At 42.7% G+C, this 17,797-nt stretch overlaps 2 protein-coding genes across 2 annotated transcripts in view; both read left to right on the top strand.

Moving 5' to 3' along the window:
- The window catches only part of LOC140468458 (uncharacterized), a 1,057,462-nt gene that overhangs the window by 638,019 nt on the left and 401,646 nt on the right, over positions 1-17,797 (top strand). The window lies entirely within an intron of this gene.
- Positions 2,343-10,943, top strand: LOC140468482 (probable G-protein coupled receptor 139). Its single transcript, XM_072564563.1, has 2 exons — positions 2,343-2,409; positions 10,006-10,943. The coding sequence occupies exons 1-2, from the start codon at positions 2,343-2,345 to the stop codon at positions 10,941-10,943; spliced, it is 1,005 nt and encodes a 334-aa protein (XP_072420664.1).

Genomic DNA, 17,797 nt, shown 5'->3' with positions numbered 1-17,797 from the left:
CATTCTTCTCCTCTACAATATTCTCCTTTTCCTGAGTGAAAACCGATGAGAAATATTCATTTAGCACCTCTCCGATCTCCACAGGGTCTACACTCAATTTCCCACTTCTGTCTTTGACTGGCCCTATTCCTACCCTAATCATCCTTTCATTCCTCACATACCTATAGAAAGCTTTAGGGTTCTCCTTTATTCTATTTGCTGAAGACTGCTCAGGTCCTCTCTTTGCTCTTCTTAACTCTCTCTCTTCCTAGCTGATCTGTAATTCTCCATCGCCTCATCTGAACCATCTTGCCTCATCAACACATAAGCCTCCTTCTACTTTATAACAAGAGATGCAATTTCTGTAGTAAACCATGGTTCCCTTACCTTATCACTTCCTCCCTGCCTGACAGGGACATACCTATCAAGGACACACAATATCTGTTCCTTAAACCAGCTCCACATTTCCATTGTCCCCATCCCCTGTATTTTGCTACCCCAATCTATGCATCCTAATTCCTGTCTAATTGCATTATAATTGCCTTTGCCCCATCAGTCATTCTTGACCAGTGGTATGTACATATCCCTTTCCATCACTGAACTAAGCGTAACTGAATTATGGTCACTCTCTCTACAGTGCTCACCCACAACTAAGCAAACACCTGGCCTGCTTCATTACCAAGCACCAGGATCCAATGTGGCCTCCCCGCTTGTCAGCCCTGAGACATACTGTGTCCGGAAACCCTCCTGTACACATTGGACTAAAACTGATCCATCTGACATCCTAGAGTTATAGCATTTCCAGTCAATGAGTTAAAGTCCCCCATAATGAGCACCCTGTCCCTTTCACTCCTGCCCAGAATACTTTTGCTAATCCTCTCTTCCACTCTGCAGAACTCTGCAGAGGCCGATAAAAAAACTCCAAACAGAGTGCCGTCTCCTCTCCTGTTTCTAACCTCAGCCCACACTACCTCAGTAGACGAGTCCTCATCAAAATTTCTCTAAGCCACCGTTATATTATCCTTGACTAACAGTAAGGGCGTCTTGCTCAAAAATGTCCATGAAAATGTTGGTATATTGGGGTGCAAATTTGGTCCTCATGGAAGTTCAATGTTTCTGGATAAAGAACTGGTTATCAAACATGAAGGCATTGTGATCGTGGATGCAGTGGATGAGTAGTAGGATAGTGCTTGGAGATTGGCAGTTGTTAGTATTGAATACTGAGGCTGTTGCAGCAATGCCACCATCGTGGGGAATGCCGGTGTTGAGTGACAAAACGTCCATTGTGATGAGGAATACTTCGTAACAGTTGCATGATACTTTGATCTTATACCCTAAGTTCTGCATCCTTTGATCCTATCCGACTAGCCAGTGCGAGTGGAGAGTGTGTTTCAGTGGGTAGGCTGTATAAGCTGAAGATTCTGCATCAGTAGGACTCTCCATATCTGTTGAAGGGTCTGTACCTGTTGTGGGTTCTGCTTCGGTTATGGGGTCAATATCGATTGGGTTGTCTGTAACTGTTAGATGATCTGAATTTGCTGAGGGGTCCATATGTGTCGGGGAGTCCCTATTTATTGCAAGCCTGTATCTGTTGGGATGTCTATACCTGCTCTGGTGCCTGGAACTGTTGGTGTATCTGAATCTGTTGGAGTGACTGTTCCTCTTTGGGGGTCTGTGTCTGTTGAAGTATCTGCATCTGTTTGTGGGGTCTTTGGGATTTGCCACTCCTCTTCCAGTTGGCAGAAGCATATAATTTGTATGATCTGTAGTTGTTGGATCTCCTTTTGGCCAGACCGCATGTGTCACCTGATCATGTGTGTCTGCTACTGGGTGTCATTGTTTGTGATGATTTCAGCCAAAAAGTTATTAAAAAAAGGCAACTCTGTCCCAGATTGGGGATGGGAAGCCGAATGAGAGAGAGAGAGAGAGAGAGAGAGAAAGAGAGAGAGAGGGCTGGGGGTGGGGTGGGGCGGGGAGTGGGAGAGATTCAAACATGTTGAACGGAATTAGATATATTGAACTTTGAGGTCTGGAGATGAGACTGATCTATATTGAAGCATCAGTAAGATTTCTGACAGGACGCTGCTTCTCTTGTTTTAAACGATTTAATTCTTTTGAATGCAGTGATAGAATTGAGTCTCGGAGCTTAAGAAAAAGAAATCCCCAAGAAAGAGCCAATTAACGTTCCGTCATAATTTGTTTCTTCATGAAGTTGCACATGTTTTTAACATCAATGTCTTTTGGGAGGGGTGTGCCGTTGCTCGCACAGGCTATAATTTAAAGGCTTTGACATTGAACTCTTCAGCACTTAATACCCAGGGAGACTGTCTTCAGCTCAGAGTGACACTGAATTCACATTGAAAATGTCTCGTACAATTGATGGTGTGCTGAAAATATATTACTTGATTCTTGCTGTCATTGGATTTCCTGGTAAGTGATGAGAAGCAGTGAAAGTGTGTGCTTCTGTGGGAGCTGCTGTCTGATTTTATTCTGTGAATCACTGTGGTCCATGCTAATTGAGTGATCACCCTGAAAGAATAGAATAGAATATGCTCTATCGCCACGGGTACTCCCGTGCAGAAGGGCAGGAGTACAGTGTACAAAGGCTCCATATTAGGTACAAGCACATTGGAACAAATCTTGGATATAAATGAGGAATAAAATAAAACGTAGTAGCATCACGTACAGTGTCTGAAAATAAGTTAGAAGCAAGGTAGTTAAAGGATTGACATAACAGTAAACAATTATTTTTATTCATAAGCGGATGAAGGCAACATCCCTAATTGCCCAAAGGGTAATTTAGAGTCAGCCATATTGCTGTGGGTCAGGGGTGACATGTAGACCATGTCATCTAAGTGTAGCAGTTACCTTCACTAAAGGACGTTAGTGAACCAGATGGGCTTTTCCTGACCATCGATTCATGGTCACCATTAGATTCTTAACCCCAGATGTTTAATGAATTCAAAATCCACCATCTGTGATGGCAGGATTCAAACTCGGGTCCCCAGAATCTTCTTTGGGTCTCTGGGTTAACAGTCCAGCGACAATACCACAAGGTAATTGCCTCCCCCCATTTCGGGGCAATTTACACTGCAGTAGCTCAGCGAGCACGGTGTCTGACCATCCACACCAGACCCCAGTCCAGCAACAGTGAGGCTCTGCTCCCTTCGGTCCACTCTGCAAGACACTGAGCTGCGCCAAGGAAAGCTGCACGTTTCCTGGACCCGCTTCCCGTCCCACTGTCCCGGACACATTTATCACCTCACGCTGCTCTGCGACAAGCTTCCTTGAATGCTGCTCCAGGATTGCGAAAATGAGACAAAAAGAAAATAAAGAAAAATATGAGGCAGAGCAGGAGACATTTGGACACAGAACTGGCTCAACGGGAGAAGACAGAGGGTGGTGGTGGAGGGTTGTTTTTCAGACTGGAGGCCTGTGACCAGTGGAGTGCCACAAGGATCGCTGCTGGGCCCTCTACTTTTTGCCATTTACATAAACGATTTGGATGTGAGCACAAAAGTTACAGTTAGTAAGTTTGCTGGTGACACCAAAATTGGAGGTGTAGTGGACAGCGAAGAGGGTTACCTCAGATTACAACAGGATCTGGCCCAGATGGGCCAATGGGCTGAGAAGTGGCAGATGGAGTTTAATTCAGATAAATGTGAGGTGCTGCATTTTGGGAAAGCAAATCTTAGCAGGACTTCTACACTTAATGGTAAGGTCCTAGGGAGTGTTGATGAACAAAGAGACCTTGCAGTGCAGGTTCATAGCTCCTTGAAAGTGGAGTCGCAGGTAGATAGGATAGTGAAGGAGGTGTTTGGTATGCTTTCCTTTATTGGTCAGAGTATTGAGTACAGGAGTTGGGAGGTCATGTTGCAGCTGTACAACACATTGGTTAGGCCACTGTTGGAATATTGCATGCAATTCTGGTCTCCTTCCTATCGGAAAGATGTTGTTAAACTTGAAATGGTTCAGAAAAGATTTTCAAGGATTTTGCAATGGTTGGAGGATTTGAGCTACAGGGAGAGGTTGAATAAGCAAGGGCTGTTTTCCCTGGAGCGTCGGAGGCTGAGGGGTACCCCAATAGACATTTATAAATTCATGAACGGTATGGATAGGATAAATAGACAAGGTCTTTTCCCTGGGGTCAGGCAGTCCCGAACTGGAAGGCATAGCTTTAGGATGAGAGGGGAAAGACATAAAAGAGATCTAAGGGGCAAGCTTTTGACGCAGAGGGTGGAATGAGCTGCCAGAGGAAGTGGTGGGGGCTGGTACAATTGCAACATTTAAATGGCATCTGGATGGGTATTTGATTAGGAAGGGTTTGGGGGGATATGGGCCAGGTGCTGGGAGGTGGGGCTCGTTTGGGTTGGGATATCTGGTCGGCATTGACGGGTTGGACCAAGGTATCTGTTTCCATGCATCTCTATGACTCTAAGTTATTACAGTATCGAAGCATCTGAGATCATTTATTAAACCTGCTCATTATTCAGCACCAGATGAAAAATAAATAAATCCCTGGTTGGATGCCCAAAATAATGCTCCATGAAACAATCCAAAACAAATCACTCTTCCTTTTTATATATTGAACGTAACTCTCACCATACATTTTTATGTAACTTGATGGATTGTGCTCATTGGCTTTTTTCGCTCTTCATTAATGTTCGGTTATACTTTGTTTATGTATCGTTTGTAAAATGCTGACAATTCTCTAGTTTTCATCAAATGTTTACCACATTTTACGTTATTTTTCTTCCGATTTTTAAACTATTCTTACCTTCTTTGGTCTCACGTAATTGGATTGTCCCCATCTTAGAATCCTATTCTGCATTGGGATATATCTTTCCTGTGGGCCCTGAACTATTTTGTTAAGCGTCTGCCATTTAGTTTCAACTCTCTTTTCTGCTTATATCCTTGCTCCAGTCTACTCCAGCAAAATCTGCAAACAAAAAAAAGAATGATCTTAGTTCATCCTACTGGCTTTGCCGCTTCTATATTTCGGACAGTATTTTTTCTAGCACAATGTCCTCAGTCGAACACTGAAAACATGAGTTATGTTCAATATTTTTATGCTCGCTGTTCACGAGAGGTCCTTTGGATCCGAGATCATTTTGTAAATCTGCTGATGATTCAGCACAGTTGAAACATAAACTGTGTTTGGATCCCCAAGATAATACTCCAGGAAACAATCCAAAACAAACCATTTTGAGTTCATTCTTATATCAAACTTCACCAATTTTATTCCCCAATACAGCTGATGATTAATCACAGGTGAAGTGCCAGAGGACTGGAGGTTGCTAATGTTGCCCCCTTGTACAAGAAGGGTAGTAGGGAAATTCCAGGTAACTACAGACTAGTGAGCCTGACGCCGGTGGTGGGAAAGATGCCGCAGAAGGTACTGAGTGATAAACTCTATTTATATTTGGAAATGAATCAGCTTATCAGTGATAGGCAACATGGTTTTGTGCGGGAGAGATCGTGCTTTACCTACGAAATGGAGTTCTTCGAGGAAGTGACCAAGTTGATAGATGAAGGAAGGGCTGTTGATGTCATATACATGGACTTTAGTAAGGCGTTTGATAAGGAGAAAGTGAAGTCACATGGTGTGCAGGATGTTCTAGCTCAGTGGATAAAGAACAGGTTGAGCAGCAGGAGACAGAGAGTAGTAGTTGAAGGGAGTTTCTCAAAGTGGAGAAAGGTGACCAGTGGTGTACCACAGGGGTCAGTGTTGGGGGCCACTGTTGTTTGTAATATCCATAAATGATCTGGAAGAGGGCACTGTTGGTATGATCAGCAAGTTTGCAGATAACACGAAGATTGGTGGAGTGGCAGAAAGCATAAGGGACTGTCAGAGGATACAGGAGGATATAGATAGACCGGACAGCTGGTTGGAAATGTGGCTGATGCAGTTCAATCCAGACAAATGTGAGGTGATGCATTGAGGCAAGACTAATTCTAGAGCAAGTTATACAGTAAACGGAAGAGCCTTGGGAAAAGTTGATGGGCAGAGAGATCTGGGAGTGCAGGTCCATTGTACCTTGAAGGTGGCTGCACAGGTGGATAGAATGGTCAAGAAGGTAAATAGTAAGCTTGTCTTCATCGGACGCAGTACTGAGTATAAGAGCTGAAACGTTGGTTCGGCCACATTTAGAATACTGTGTACAGTTCTGGTCGCCACATTACCAACAGGATGTGGACACTTTGGAGAGGGTGGGAGAAGGGTTATGAGGATGTTGCCTGGTACGGAAGGTGATAGCTTTGAAGAGAGTGAGAGTTGGTTAGGATTGCTTTCTTAGAAAAAGGGAGATTGAGGGGGACCTTATTGAAGTTTACAAAATCATGAAGGGTATAGACAGGGTGAATACAGATAACCTTTTTCCCAGAGTGAGGGATTCAATAACGGGAGGTCACGCATTCAAGGTGAGAGGAGAAAGGTTTAAGGGGAATACACGTGGAAAGTACTTCCCATAAAGCGTGGTAGGTGCCTGGATCGCTTTGCCAGCAGAGTTTGTAGAGGTAGCCACATTAGATTCATTTAAGAAGCGTCTGGACAGATGCATGAATAAGTGTGGAGCAGAGGGACGCAGATCCTTAGGAATTGGGCGATAGGTGAAGACAGTGAATTTGGATTGGCTCAGGCTTGGAGGGCCGAAGGGCCTGTTCCTGGGCTGTAAATTCTCTTTGTTCTTTGTTCTAATGTCACCCATCGTTAATGTACTGACTGAAAGACTATATAATTAAGACAGTAAGGAATGATCTTGTATTTTGGTTAATTATTTGGATGTGAACACAGGATGTATGGTTGCAGATGACACGAAAATTAGAGGTGTTGTGCACAGCCAAGAGGGTGACCTTTGAGCAAAATGGGATGTTCATCAGATGGATCAAAGACAGAGGAGTGACAGATGAAGTTTAATTTAGATAAATGTGCTGCATTTTGGAAAAGCAAATCAGGCCTTTTGCACTTAATAGTAAGGTTCCGGGGAGAGTTCCTGAACAAAAAGACCTAAGAGTGCAAGTTCAAAGTTCCTTGACAGTGGAGTCACAGGTAAATATGTTAGTGAAGAAGGCATTTCATATGCTTGCCTTAATTCTCCAGTGCACTGAGTGTAGGAGTTCAGAGGTCATTTTGCAACTGTATTGGACATTAGGCAGGCCACCTTTTGTAATACTGCATGCAATCCTAACCAACCTGCCATGGGAACGATGTTGTGAAATTTGAAAGAGTTTGGAAAAAATGTACAAGGATGTTGCCAATGTTGGAGGGTTTGAGGGAGAGGGAGCGGTTGAATAGGCTGGATCTGTTTTCCCTGGAGAGTCAGAGGCTGAGGGGTGAACCTATAGAGGTTTATAAAATAATGAGGGTCATGAATAGGATGACGAGCCAAGGTCTTTTCCCTGGGCTGGGAGAGCCAAAACCAGAAGGCAGAGATTTAAGGTGAGAAAAAACGATTTAAAAAAAGCTGAAGAGGCAACTATTTCGTGCAGAGGGTGGTGCATACATGGAATGAGCTGCCAGAGGAAGTGCTGGAGGCTGATATAACTACAAGATGTAAAAGTCATCTGGATGGATACGTGTGTATTTCATAAAACATACAGCATCAACAGCACAGATCAACCCTTCGACCTTCGACCGAACTGTGGAACCAATCTGTAGCCCATTTAACTGACATTCTCGTCCATATGTCTACCCAATGACCATTTAAATGCCCTTAAATTTGGCGAGTCTACTATTGTTGCAGGCAGTGCGTTCCACCCCCCTACTCCACTCTGAGTAAACAAACTACCTCTGACATCTGTCCTATATCTATCACCCCTCAACTTAAAGCTATGTCCCCATGTGCTAACCATCGCCATCCTACGAAACAGTCTCTCATTGTTAAACCTGATTATCTTATATGTCTCAAATAAGTCACCTCTCAACCCTCTTCAATTCCCTCAGCCTTTCCTCGTAAAACCTTCCCTCCACACAGTGCAGCATCCTAGTAAATCTCCTTGAGACCCTTTCCAAAGCTTCCCATCCATCTTATAATGCGGGGACCAGAGCTGTACGCAATATTCCAAGTGTGGCCACATAAGAGTTTTGTACAGATGCAACATAATCTCATGGTTCCGAAGTTCAACCCCTCTACCAATAAAAGCTAACACACTGTTTGCCTTATGAACAACCCTATCAACCTGAGTGGCAACGTTCAAGTATCTATGTACCTCGACACTGAGATCTCTCTGCTGACCTACACTACCAAGAATCTTACCATTAGCTCAGTAACCCGCATTTCTGTTGCTCCTTTCACAGTGAATCAGCTCACCCTTTTTCACATTAAACTCAATTTGCCACCTCTCAGCCCAGCTCTGCAGCTTATCTATGTCCCTCTGTAACCTGCAAAATTCATTGTCACTACCCACAACTCTATTGACCTTAGCAAATTCACTACCCCATCCCTTTATGGCCTCATCCAGGTCATTCACAAAAATGACAAACACATGAATAACAAGAGTTCAGACGGATATGGACCAAATGCTTGCAAACAGCACTTGATTAATTGTGGAAATCTGGTGGATTTGGATGATTTCGACATGAGGATCGCCTTCCGTTCTGGGCAACTGTACTTCTAGCAGGCCTATTATCGCCTTCCACAGTGTTTCCTTTCACCTTGTTAGCTCTTGCTCCCACTGTGTAACATGGATTCCAAATCATTTAAAGCAAGGTCATTTCTTGCTGTCGTACATAGTTGTGATAATATTAATGAAGATCCTCCCACTCTTTAGCTTGAATTTGTCCTTTTGAGAGGTTACATACCTTTGACTATTTAGTCCCTAGCTTTGATCTCCTTATAAGTAGGTCCCTGTAGTCATTATTATTTCAAACCTGTTGCATGTCAATACAATACATGTTTAATTGCAGAATCAACATTTTTGCATTTCAACCATTTTTCAATTTTTATCCTCTTGGTCATTACATTATTGTGGGCGGCACGGTGGCACAGTGGTTAGCACTGCGGCCTCACAGCGCCAGAGACCCGGGTTCAATTCCCGCCTCAGGCGACTGACTGTGTGGAGTTTGCACGTTCTCCCCGTGTCTGCGTGGGTTTGCTCTGGTTTCCTCCCACAGTCCAAAGATGTGCAGGTCAGGTGAATTGGCCGTGTTAAATTGCCCGTAGTGTTAGGTAAGGGGTAGATGTAGATGTAGATGTAGATGTAGATGTAGGGGTATGGGTGGGTTACGCTTCGGCGGGGCGGTGTGGACCTGTTGGGCTGAAGGGCCTGTTTCCACACTGTAAGTAATCGAATTGAATGCATGCATATTTTATATTTTTGTCCTAATCTGGGTATCGTCACTCAAATAGTTTCTCTGTAACGCTGTCATATCATTTTCCATTGTCATCTTATGCAAACACTTCCAGTACCATCTGACCCTTTTCAGATACAATTCAGTTCTTCACCTTCACATATATTTCTTTCATTTTGCTGACTGTGTTGATGCAAGTTCTTCAACAGTTTTTCTTTGCTCCAGCATTGCACATGCAACTGTTCTCTTGATCTACTCCTCCACCAAGCATTCACACAGATCGTTTTCCAGTTTCTCATTGTCCTACCACGGGAGAGATTATAATTGTCATCGTCCAACATTCCTGCCACATCAAACAAGTTCAACACCAACATATATTTATTTGCCTTTCTGTCCCATTGCACATGCTGATACCATTGTCACAACACAATGAGAATAAACACCTGACTCTCTTCCTGTACAGACCCAAGAAGCCAGAGAATTATGACATTAGCTCACCCATTACACTTTACAAGTTTCTTCTGTTTCCAACTGAGCAGTCATTCACTTGAAATCTTTGTGACTCAATAACCATATTCTTTGCAAAATAACTAACTCTCTTGTCCATTGGAAGAGGGCCAAACACATATTGCTGAATTTCTCTCTTTAGTCTGCAAGCTGATCTTAATGTGTGGGTTGAGTATGGATAATGTTTGTTTAGTCATTTCTAGATTTAGTCTTCATTCTCTCTGTTACAGCTAATTTACAGGCAATTGTGATCCTATCCCGCAGAAAGTGTGGCCTCTCTACATGCACCACTCGCTACCTCGTGGCCATGGCACTAGCGGATCTCACAGTCATTATGATAAACGCCTTACTTTGGTACATCAGTTATTATTATTTCCCAGGGACATTCCTGGATATTGCTCCTGTATGCAGTCTCAAAACTGTACTAGCATCTGCATCTACAGACTGCTCCGTCTGGTTCACTGTTACTTTCTCCTTTGATCGATTTGTGGCAATTTGTAGCCAGAAGCTGAAAATGAAATATTGCACTGGGAAAACTGCATTTGTGGTTCTGACAACAACCTGCATCCTGCTCTGTTTAAGAAACATCCCATACTACTTTACATTTGAGCCATTGATGATAATTGATAACGTACCGTGGCTCTGTACTGTGAAGCCAAGCTATTATACGGATCCCGGATGGGTGGGATTTGATTGGTTTGATCGGATTTTAACCCCTTTGCTCCCATTCAGTTTTATTCTGTTGATCAATGCTTTGACAGTGCGACACATTTTAGTGTCTAGTCGAGTGCGTAAAGGTCTGAGAGGTCAGAGCAATGGAGAAAATGCCAGAGACCCAGAGATGGAGAGCAGAAGGAAGTCTGTGATTTTACTTTTCACCATATCGGGCAGTTTCATTGTCTTGTGGTCAGTGTATGTTGTCGAATTCATTTATTCTAAAATTACAGGGACCGATCCTGAAGATTACACACTTCCGGAATTTATATTTCAACAAGTTGGATGGATGTTGCTCAATCTAAATTGTGGCATAAATACCTTCATTTATGGTCTGACTCAGTCCAAGTTTCGAGAGCAGGTCAAGAGCATGTTGACATATCCTTTTATAGCAATTGGTCAATTCATGAAGAAAATAAAGCAACTGAAATCTGTCCAAGGGCGGGGAAATTAATGAGAGAGCTCCACGCATAATTGAAAGCAGGATCAAACAATCAGATCACTAAATCCACAGACTGATACATCATCTCAACCAATGTCCATTCATGAAGAGACACCTGAAACTAGAAATCCGAGAGAAGCTAAACTGACAAGGAGCCAGGGAAAACAATGGAGAGGATTTTTAGGATGATTCACCTCCACCCGTCCAGTTGAATGCACGTGGTCTCTGAGTAATAGGTGCCTCGTGCAATCCAGTACTCTTATCTAACCTGCCAAGTCCATGAGCAAAGACATTGATGGTTCAAATCTGAACACTTACAGCATGTTTACTCAGCTTAGCATCACCTGTGCCCACACACAATGTCTGGAAAATCCATTCATCTCATTCTTTTGTATCCATACAGCTTATTTACCTGTCGTAATACAGTGTTCGTGTTTGACTTTGCGACTTTAAATCTGAGAGCATGGGATCAGATGTATCTGTTTACTTTCTCATCTTGGGTCATTGCGTTGCTGCCAAGACCAGCGTTTAGATTTAGATTTAGCTTTAGATTTCATTGTCACCTAAACTCACTTAGGGGTTTAAAGACTCAGTGAAAAGTGCACAGTGTCTCCCCATGCACGGTGCTTTCTAAGGTGAATGTACCTATGTGCAAACTCTAAGTTTCAAGAGAAGAATAATAAAGAAACATGGCAAAACATTCAGCATTACGGACTTCTGAATATAAAAGTGGGAAAATAAACAAATAAAGTAAAAAGCCAAACATTGCAGTCCTTTCCGAAGCTATGGGCCTGCCAATCCACCAAGCTGGGCATTTTCCAATGGGATTGTCTGTATGTGCTAGGCATGCCTCCATGAAAAAGACCGTCACTCTCCACCTTATCTAAACCTCTGATCAACTGGTATGTCTCTATTAAGTCACCTCTCAACCCTATTCCTTCACCCTTTCCTCATAAGACCTTCCCTCTATACCAGGCAACATCCTAATAACGCTCCTCTGAACCCTTTCCAATGCTTCCACATACTTCCTTTAATGCAGCCACAAGAACTGTATGTAATACTCCAGGTGCGGTTGCACCAGAATTTTGTACAGCTACGAAATTACCTCATGGCTCCGAAACTCACCCCTCTATCAATAAACCAAACCCACCGTTCGCCTCTTCACAACCCTATCAACCTGGGTGACAAATTTCAGGAATCTATGCACGTAGCCGCCGATATCTCTCTGCTCATCCATACTATCACGAATCTTGTCATTACCCCAGTACTCAGTATTCCTGTTACTCCTTCCAAAGTGAATCACCTCACATTTCTCTGAATTAAACTCCATTTGCCACATCACAGCCCAACTCTGCAGGTTATCTATGTCCATCTGTAGTCTGCAACATCCTTCCATACTGTCTACAACTCCACCAATCTTAGTGTCATCCGCAAATATACTCATTCATCCTTCGACGCCCTCATCCAGGTAATGTATAAAAATGACTAACAGCAGTGACGATAAGGATCAAAGCCAAAGACTCTGCAATCTCCTCCTTAGCTTCCCAGAGATTCCTAGGATAAATCCCATCGGGCCCAGGGGACTATCTATTTTTGCACTTTCCAGAATTGCTAACACCTCCTTATTATGAACCTCAGTCTCGTATCTTCAAATAGCTTGTTTCACAGAATTCTCCTCGACAACATTTTCTTTTTCCAGTGTGAATACCGATGAAAAATGTTCAGTTAGTGCCTCTCCTATCTCCTCGGACTCCATGCACAACTTCACACTTCTGTGCTTGATTAGCCCTAATCTTATTCTCGTCATTCGTTTATTACTGATATGCCTGTAGTAAGCTTCAGATTTTTCCTTGATCCTACTGGTGAAGACTTCTCATGACCCCTTCTGGCTCTTCCTAGTGCTCTCTTAGGTCCTTCCTGGCTAATTTGTAACTCTCACGCGCCCTAACTGAACCTTGGCATCTCATTCTAACATAAGCCTTCTTCTTCCTCTTGACAGGAGATTCAACCTCTTTAGTAAATCACAGCTCCCTCTCCTGACCACTTCCTCCCTGCCTGACAGGTACATACTCATCAAGGAGATGCAGTAGGTTCTCCTTGAACAAGCTCAATTATGACCATCCCCTTCAATTTCCTCACCCATCCTGATTCTTGTTGATTACATCACAATTGCTTTGCCCCCAACAATAAATCTTGTCCTGTGGTATAAACTTATTCTGTTCCATTTCTAAAGTAAACATAATTGGATTGTGTTAACTATCACCAACTTGTTCAACTACCTCCAAATCTAAGAGCTGGCCTGATTCACTGCAGAGTACCAAATCCTATGTGGCCTCGCCCCTTTTTGGTTTGTCTACATACTTTGTCAGGAAACCCTCTTGCACACATTGGACAAAATCTGACCCATCTAACATACTCGATCTATAGCGTTTACAGGCAATATTTAGAAAGTTACCGACCTGCTAATTGCTCCCTTGATACTTTAGGTCCATTCCAGAATCATATTTGCAGTACTTTCATCTACATCTCTGGATTTTTTCAGAGGCATATAGAAAACTCCCAACAGGGTGACCTATCCTTTCCTGTTTCTAACCTCAGCCCATAATACCTCAAAATGGATATAGTCCTCATCAACCGTCCTTTCTGCCACCACCATACTGTCCTTGACTAACAATGCCACACCTCCCGTTCTTTTGCCACCTTCCCTGTATTTACTAAAACATCTAAATCCCAGAACCTGCAAAAACCATTCCTGTCTCTGCTCTATCCATGTCTCCAAAATGGCCACAACATTGAAGTCCCAGGTACCAAACCATGCTGCAAGTTCACTCAACGTATTCTGGATGCTCTTGGCATTGAAGTAGACTCACGTCTACGCACCTTCCTGCCTTCTGGTACATTGTTGTGACCTTGAAACCTTCTTGTGACCTCACTACTCTCAACCTCCCGTACACTGAAGCTACAATTCACATTCTGATACCGCTGCTGAATTAGTTTAATCCCTCCTGAAGAGCATAAGGAAATTCCCCTCTCCCCCAGCACAGCATCTTGGTACCCCTATGCTTCAGGTGCCGACCATCCCATTTTCCGAGGTCCCACCTAACCCAGAATGAGCCCCAATTATCCAGTTATCTGAATCCCTCCCACTTGGACCTTCCCTGTAGGCACTTGTGCAACTGCTCTGTGTCCCTATTTCTCGCCTCGATAGCACATGGCACAGGTTTCCGAGTGAGACTACAACCATTCAGAAAGGGCGAGATCATAGTGGATCTCAAGTACCAATGAGAGACAGAGTTGAACAGATAGTTACAGGAGTTTGGGATTATGTCGCGACTTTTGACATCAAACAATAGGTGTTTGAATATCGATTATCAATGAAAAGAAGGATAGCCCAGATTAAGGAACTTCTCGATGATTGACGTGAAGTCACCAACTGGTGTAGAGAAGAAACTGATGTCTCCAGCCTAGTTAAATCTGAGTGGCGTTGGAAGTTGAATTGACTTCTCAAAGGAAGGACCATAACTGTTTCAAAAGTGAGAATGGAGTATAAAAAGAAAATACACAGAATACAGCATTTTTTCTTTAAAGGTTTAATAAGCAGCTTACACCTTGCTAAATACACTGTGAATTTTCTGTTTGCTAATTTATTTGCGATCCTTTGATTGAAGTTAACAAAGAGGACTAGCACTTAAAGATCGAGCAAAAATCAGTCTTTCAGCCACTTGTGCGTGTACCACCATTCGGCACAAACATTGCTGATCTTTGAACATTATTTCATATTTCTGCCTATTAACATCTACCTTGGTGTCATTTAAATAGTCAGCAGTCTCTCAGTTTTAATCAGCATTACATCCAACGATGAAGCAACATTTTGAAGCAGGGAGTACCAAGAGGTTTTACAGTATCTGAATGAGCAAATGTCTCTTCCTTTCAGACTTATGTGATGACTATCTTATTGTGTGGCTTTAGACCGGATTTCTGATGCCACACACAGCGGAAGCAGCCTCTTGCTATTTCTTTTTTCAATGTATATCACAATTGGAAGTGACTTAATCTGATCATGTATCATTCTCCTAAACTCGATATGTTCAGTTCCAATTTATTCAGGCACTGACAAATAAGGCACACAACCTTTGGATCTCTGCTACAAATCTACACTCTAATCTAAACCCTCATCCTAACATAAGCCCTCTCCTTCCTCTTGTCAAGAGATTCAACTTAATTAGTGAACCATGGCTCCCTCTCTCGACCACTTCCCCCATGTCTGACAGGTACATACATGCAGTAGCTTGTCCTTGAATAAACTCCATACATTCAATTGCGTTTATCACCTGCAGTTTGCTTCCCCATCCTATGCATCCTAAACCTTGCCTAATGGCATCATAACTGCCTTTCCTCTGTCTGTAGCTCTTGCCCTGCAGGATACACCTATCCACTTCCATCGTTAAAGTGAACATAACAGAATTGTGGTCACTATCACCAAAGTGCTCTCTTCCCTCCCAATCTAACACCTTGCCCTGATTGGTTTGTGAACTTACTGTGTCAGGAAACCATGCTGAACACATTGGACAAAAAAATTGCCCACCTAAAGTACTCCAACTATAGTATTGCCAGTCAATATTTGGAGTCATCTTCGTTATCCTTTCATCTACATCCCTGGAACACTCAAATCTTTCATCAGATACGGACTACCAATAGAAATGCAGTTGAATCAAGGGTCAAATTTCATATCAAAATTATTCAAGGAAGCTGAGGTATAAAGCATTCCAATCTACCGCTTACCATCTAGAGTTGCAGGGAGCACCAACATTAAAGACAATGTTGAGGGCTTGTAGTGCAGACTATCCAGATGTTTGGGATACGGAAATTCTGCTTGACCTTTTTGCATCAAATAAATCGATCATTCCCGTCCATTTGGAGTAGTTTTTGGGCACAAAGTGAGAGGACTATTAAAATCGATTAAGGAGAAATTAGTAAGTCAGCTTTCAGAGAGCACGCTTTTGGACTATGTGGTAAATTTTAGGGAACGATTAAGTAGAGCTGGGGAGTTGGCTAGATAGCATTTACAAATATCAAAGCGCACAATGAAACAGGAAGCAGACAAGATATAAAAATAAAATACTATTTTGCTATTGGGGATAAGACATTAGTGTTTCTTCCAGTTTTGGTGGACATTATCAAATCGAAAGGAAATTGAATGAGGTGAACTTTTTGATTAGGAAACTCAACTGGAAGAAATCGCACAGAGAATGTCATGTGAGTATGCTCAAGTGGTATTTTGACAGGAAAGGAAAACACGCATGGGCGGCACGGTGACTCAGTGGTTAGCACTGCTGCCTTACGACACCAGGGTCCCAAGTTTGATTCCAGCCTCGGGCGACTGTCTGTGTGGAGTTTGCACATTCTCCCCGTGTCTGTGTGGGTTCCCTCTCACAGTCCAACGATGTGCAAGTCAGATGATTTGGCCATGCTAAATTTCCCATAGTGTGGTTAGGTGCGTTATTCAGAGGGGAAATGGGTCTGGGTAGGTTAATCTTCGGAGGGTTGATGTGGTCTGGTTAGGCTGTAGATATTCTAATCTATAAAAAAAGAGGAAGTGGTGTCAATGATTACAACGCAGAGGGGAGAATCGATGCTGAGTTGGGCAATCAATGAAGAAGTTGCCAAAACTTGGCATAACTTTTTGAGTTATCTTGCTGTCAAAAATCGAAATGATGTGAAAGTGATATTACTATCGTATGGGGAGATATGCGGAAATAAACTGGGAAGTACGAGCCTAATTGTGCACGCATAGACATAGGAGATGTTGTTCCGATTAAGCAACGCCCTTATAAGCAAAACCCTCTAAATACTGCACAGGTTCAAAAAGATATTGAATGCATACTCCAACGTAGTTGTGCATTTTGCATGTATATTGTTAGTGAATATATGTGTGTGTTTTACGGTAGTAACCATGTTTTTTTTTGGGGGGGGGCGAGAGGGTTTGAAAGATATTGCGTCTTTGGATATTGATGGTTCATTTTTTACAATCAGGGAGGTATGATGAAGCTAGTCCTTTCTCAAGTTTACTGTAACACTGAGCACAGGCTCCAACGAGACTGGGTATGGATAATTTACTGCCCTTTTTGTTTACACCTAACAAAAAATTCCTCCAGTAGAAATCTTTCAAGTCTTAAAAAATACCGCTATAATCAAAGGGGAATGGCCAGCTAGCTGCGGAGCTAGCCTTGGTTTAGATTAGTCAGTTGAGTTCAACTGCAGTCTGCGTGAGAAAATGCCACTGTCTCTCTTCTTTTGACTTTGACCCCGTAAGAATTTGTTTCGCTTTTGCTTTTTGTGCCAAGAGATGTTTATTGGGATTGTTGCAAGTATTTTGGTACAGCATCATTAAGTCGGGCATAGTCTGTCCTGATTGGAAATGATAAGTTTCACTATTCTATTTTCTGATCTTTGTGGTTGGTTCTGTAATCTTGCAAATAAAGTCTGTTTTGTTTAAAACTCATTAGTTTGCCCAGCTAAGTCTGTGCTGAAAAGTCGGCTATGCACTTACATAAATCAAACAGCAAAGTTAAGGTCTGGGCTACCTGCTTGAAAATGTGTTCAGGAGACGGGCCTGGTCCCGAACAGATGTGGATGGATTATAAGGAAGTACACAGGTGTAGTCTTCCTCGGCTCTGAAGAGAATGAGAAAGAGAGAGCAAACGTGGAAGCATTTAGTGATATCAGGAACAGTACTGTGCAGAGAAACTTTTCTATGAAGCCAGTTGTTAGACTTTAAGAACAAATTGTTACCGAGTGCGCTGAAGGCTGGTTCATGTAGGCAGTTAATTCAAAAAGTACACAGAAGTGGGTATGAGAACGACACG

This window comes from Chiloscyllium punctatum, chromosome 47 (assembly GCF_047496795.1).
Source record: "Chiloscyllium punctatum isolate Juve2018m chromosome 47, sChiPun1.3, whole genome shotgun sequence".
NCBI classification, from domain to species: domain Eukaryota; kingdom Metazoa; phylum Chordata; class Chondrichthyes; order Orectolobiformes; family Hemiscylliidae; genus Chiloscyllium; species Chiloscyllium punctatum.
This window is presented reverse-complemented; position numbering and strand designations above follow the sequence as displayed.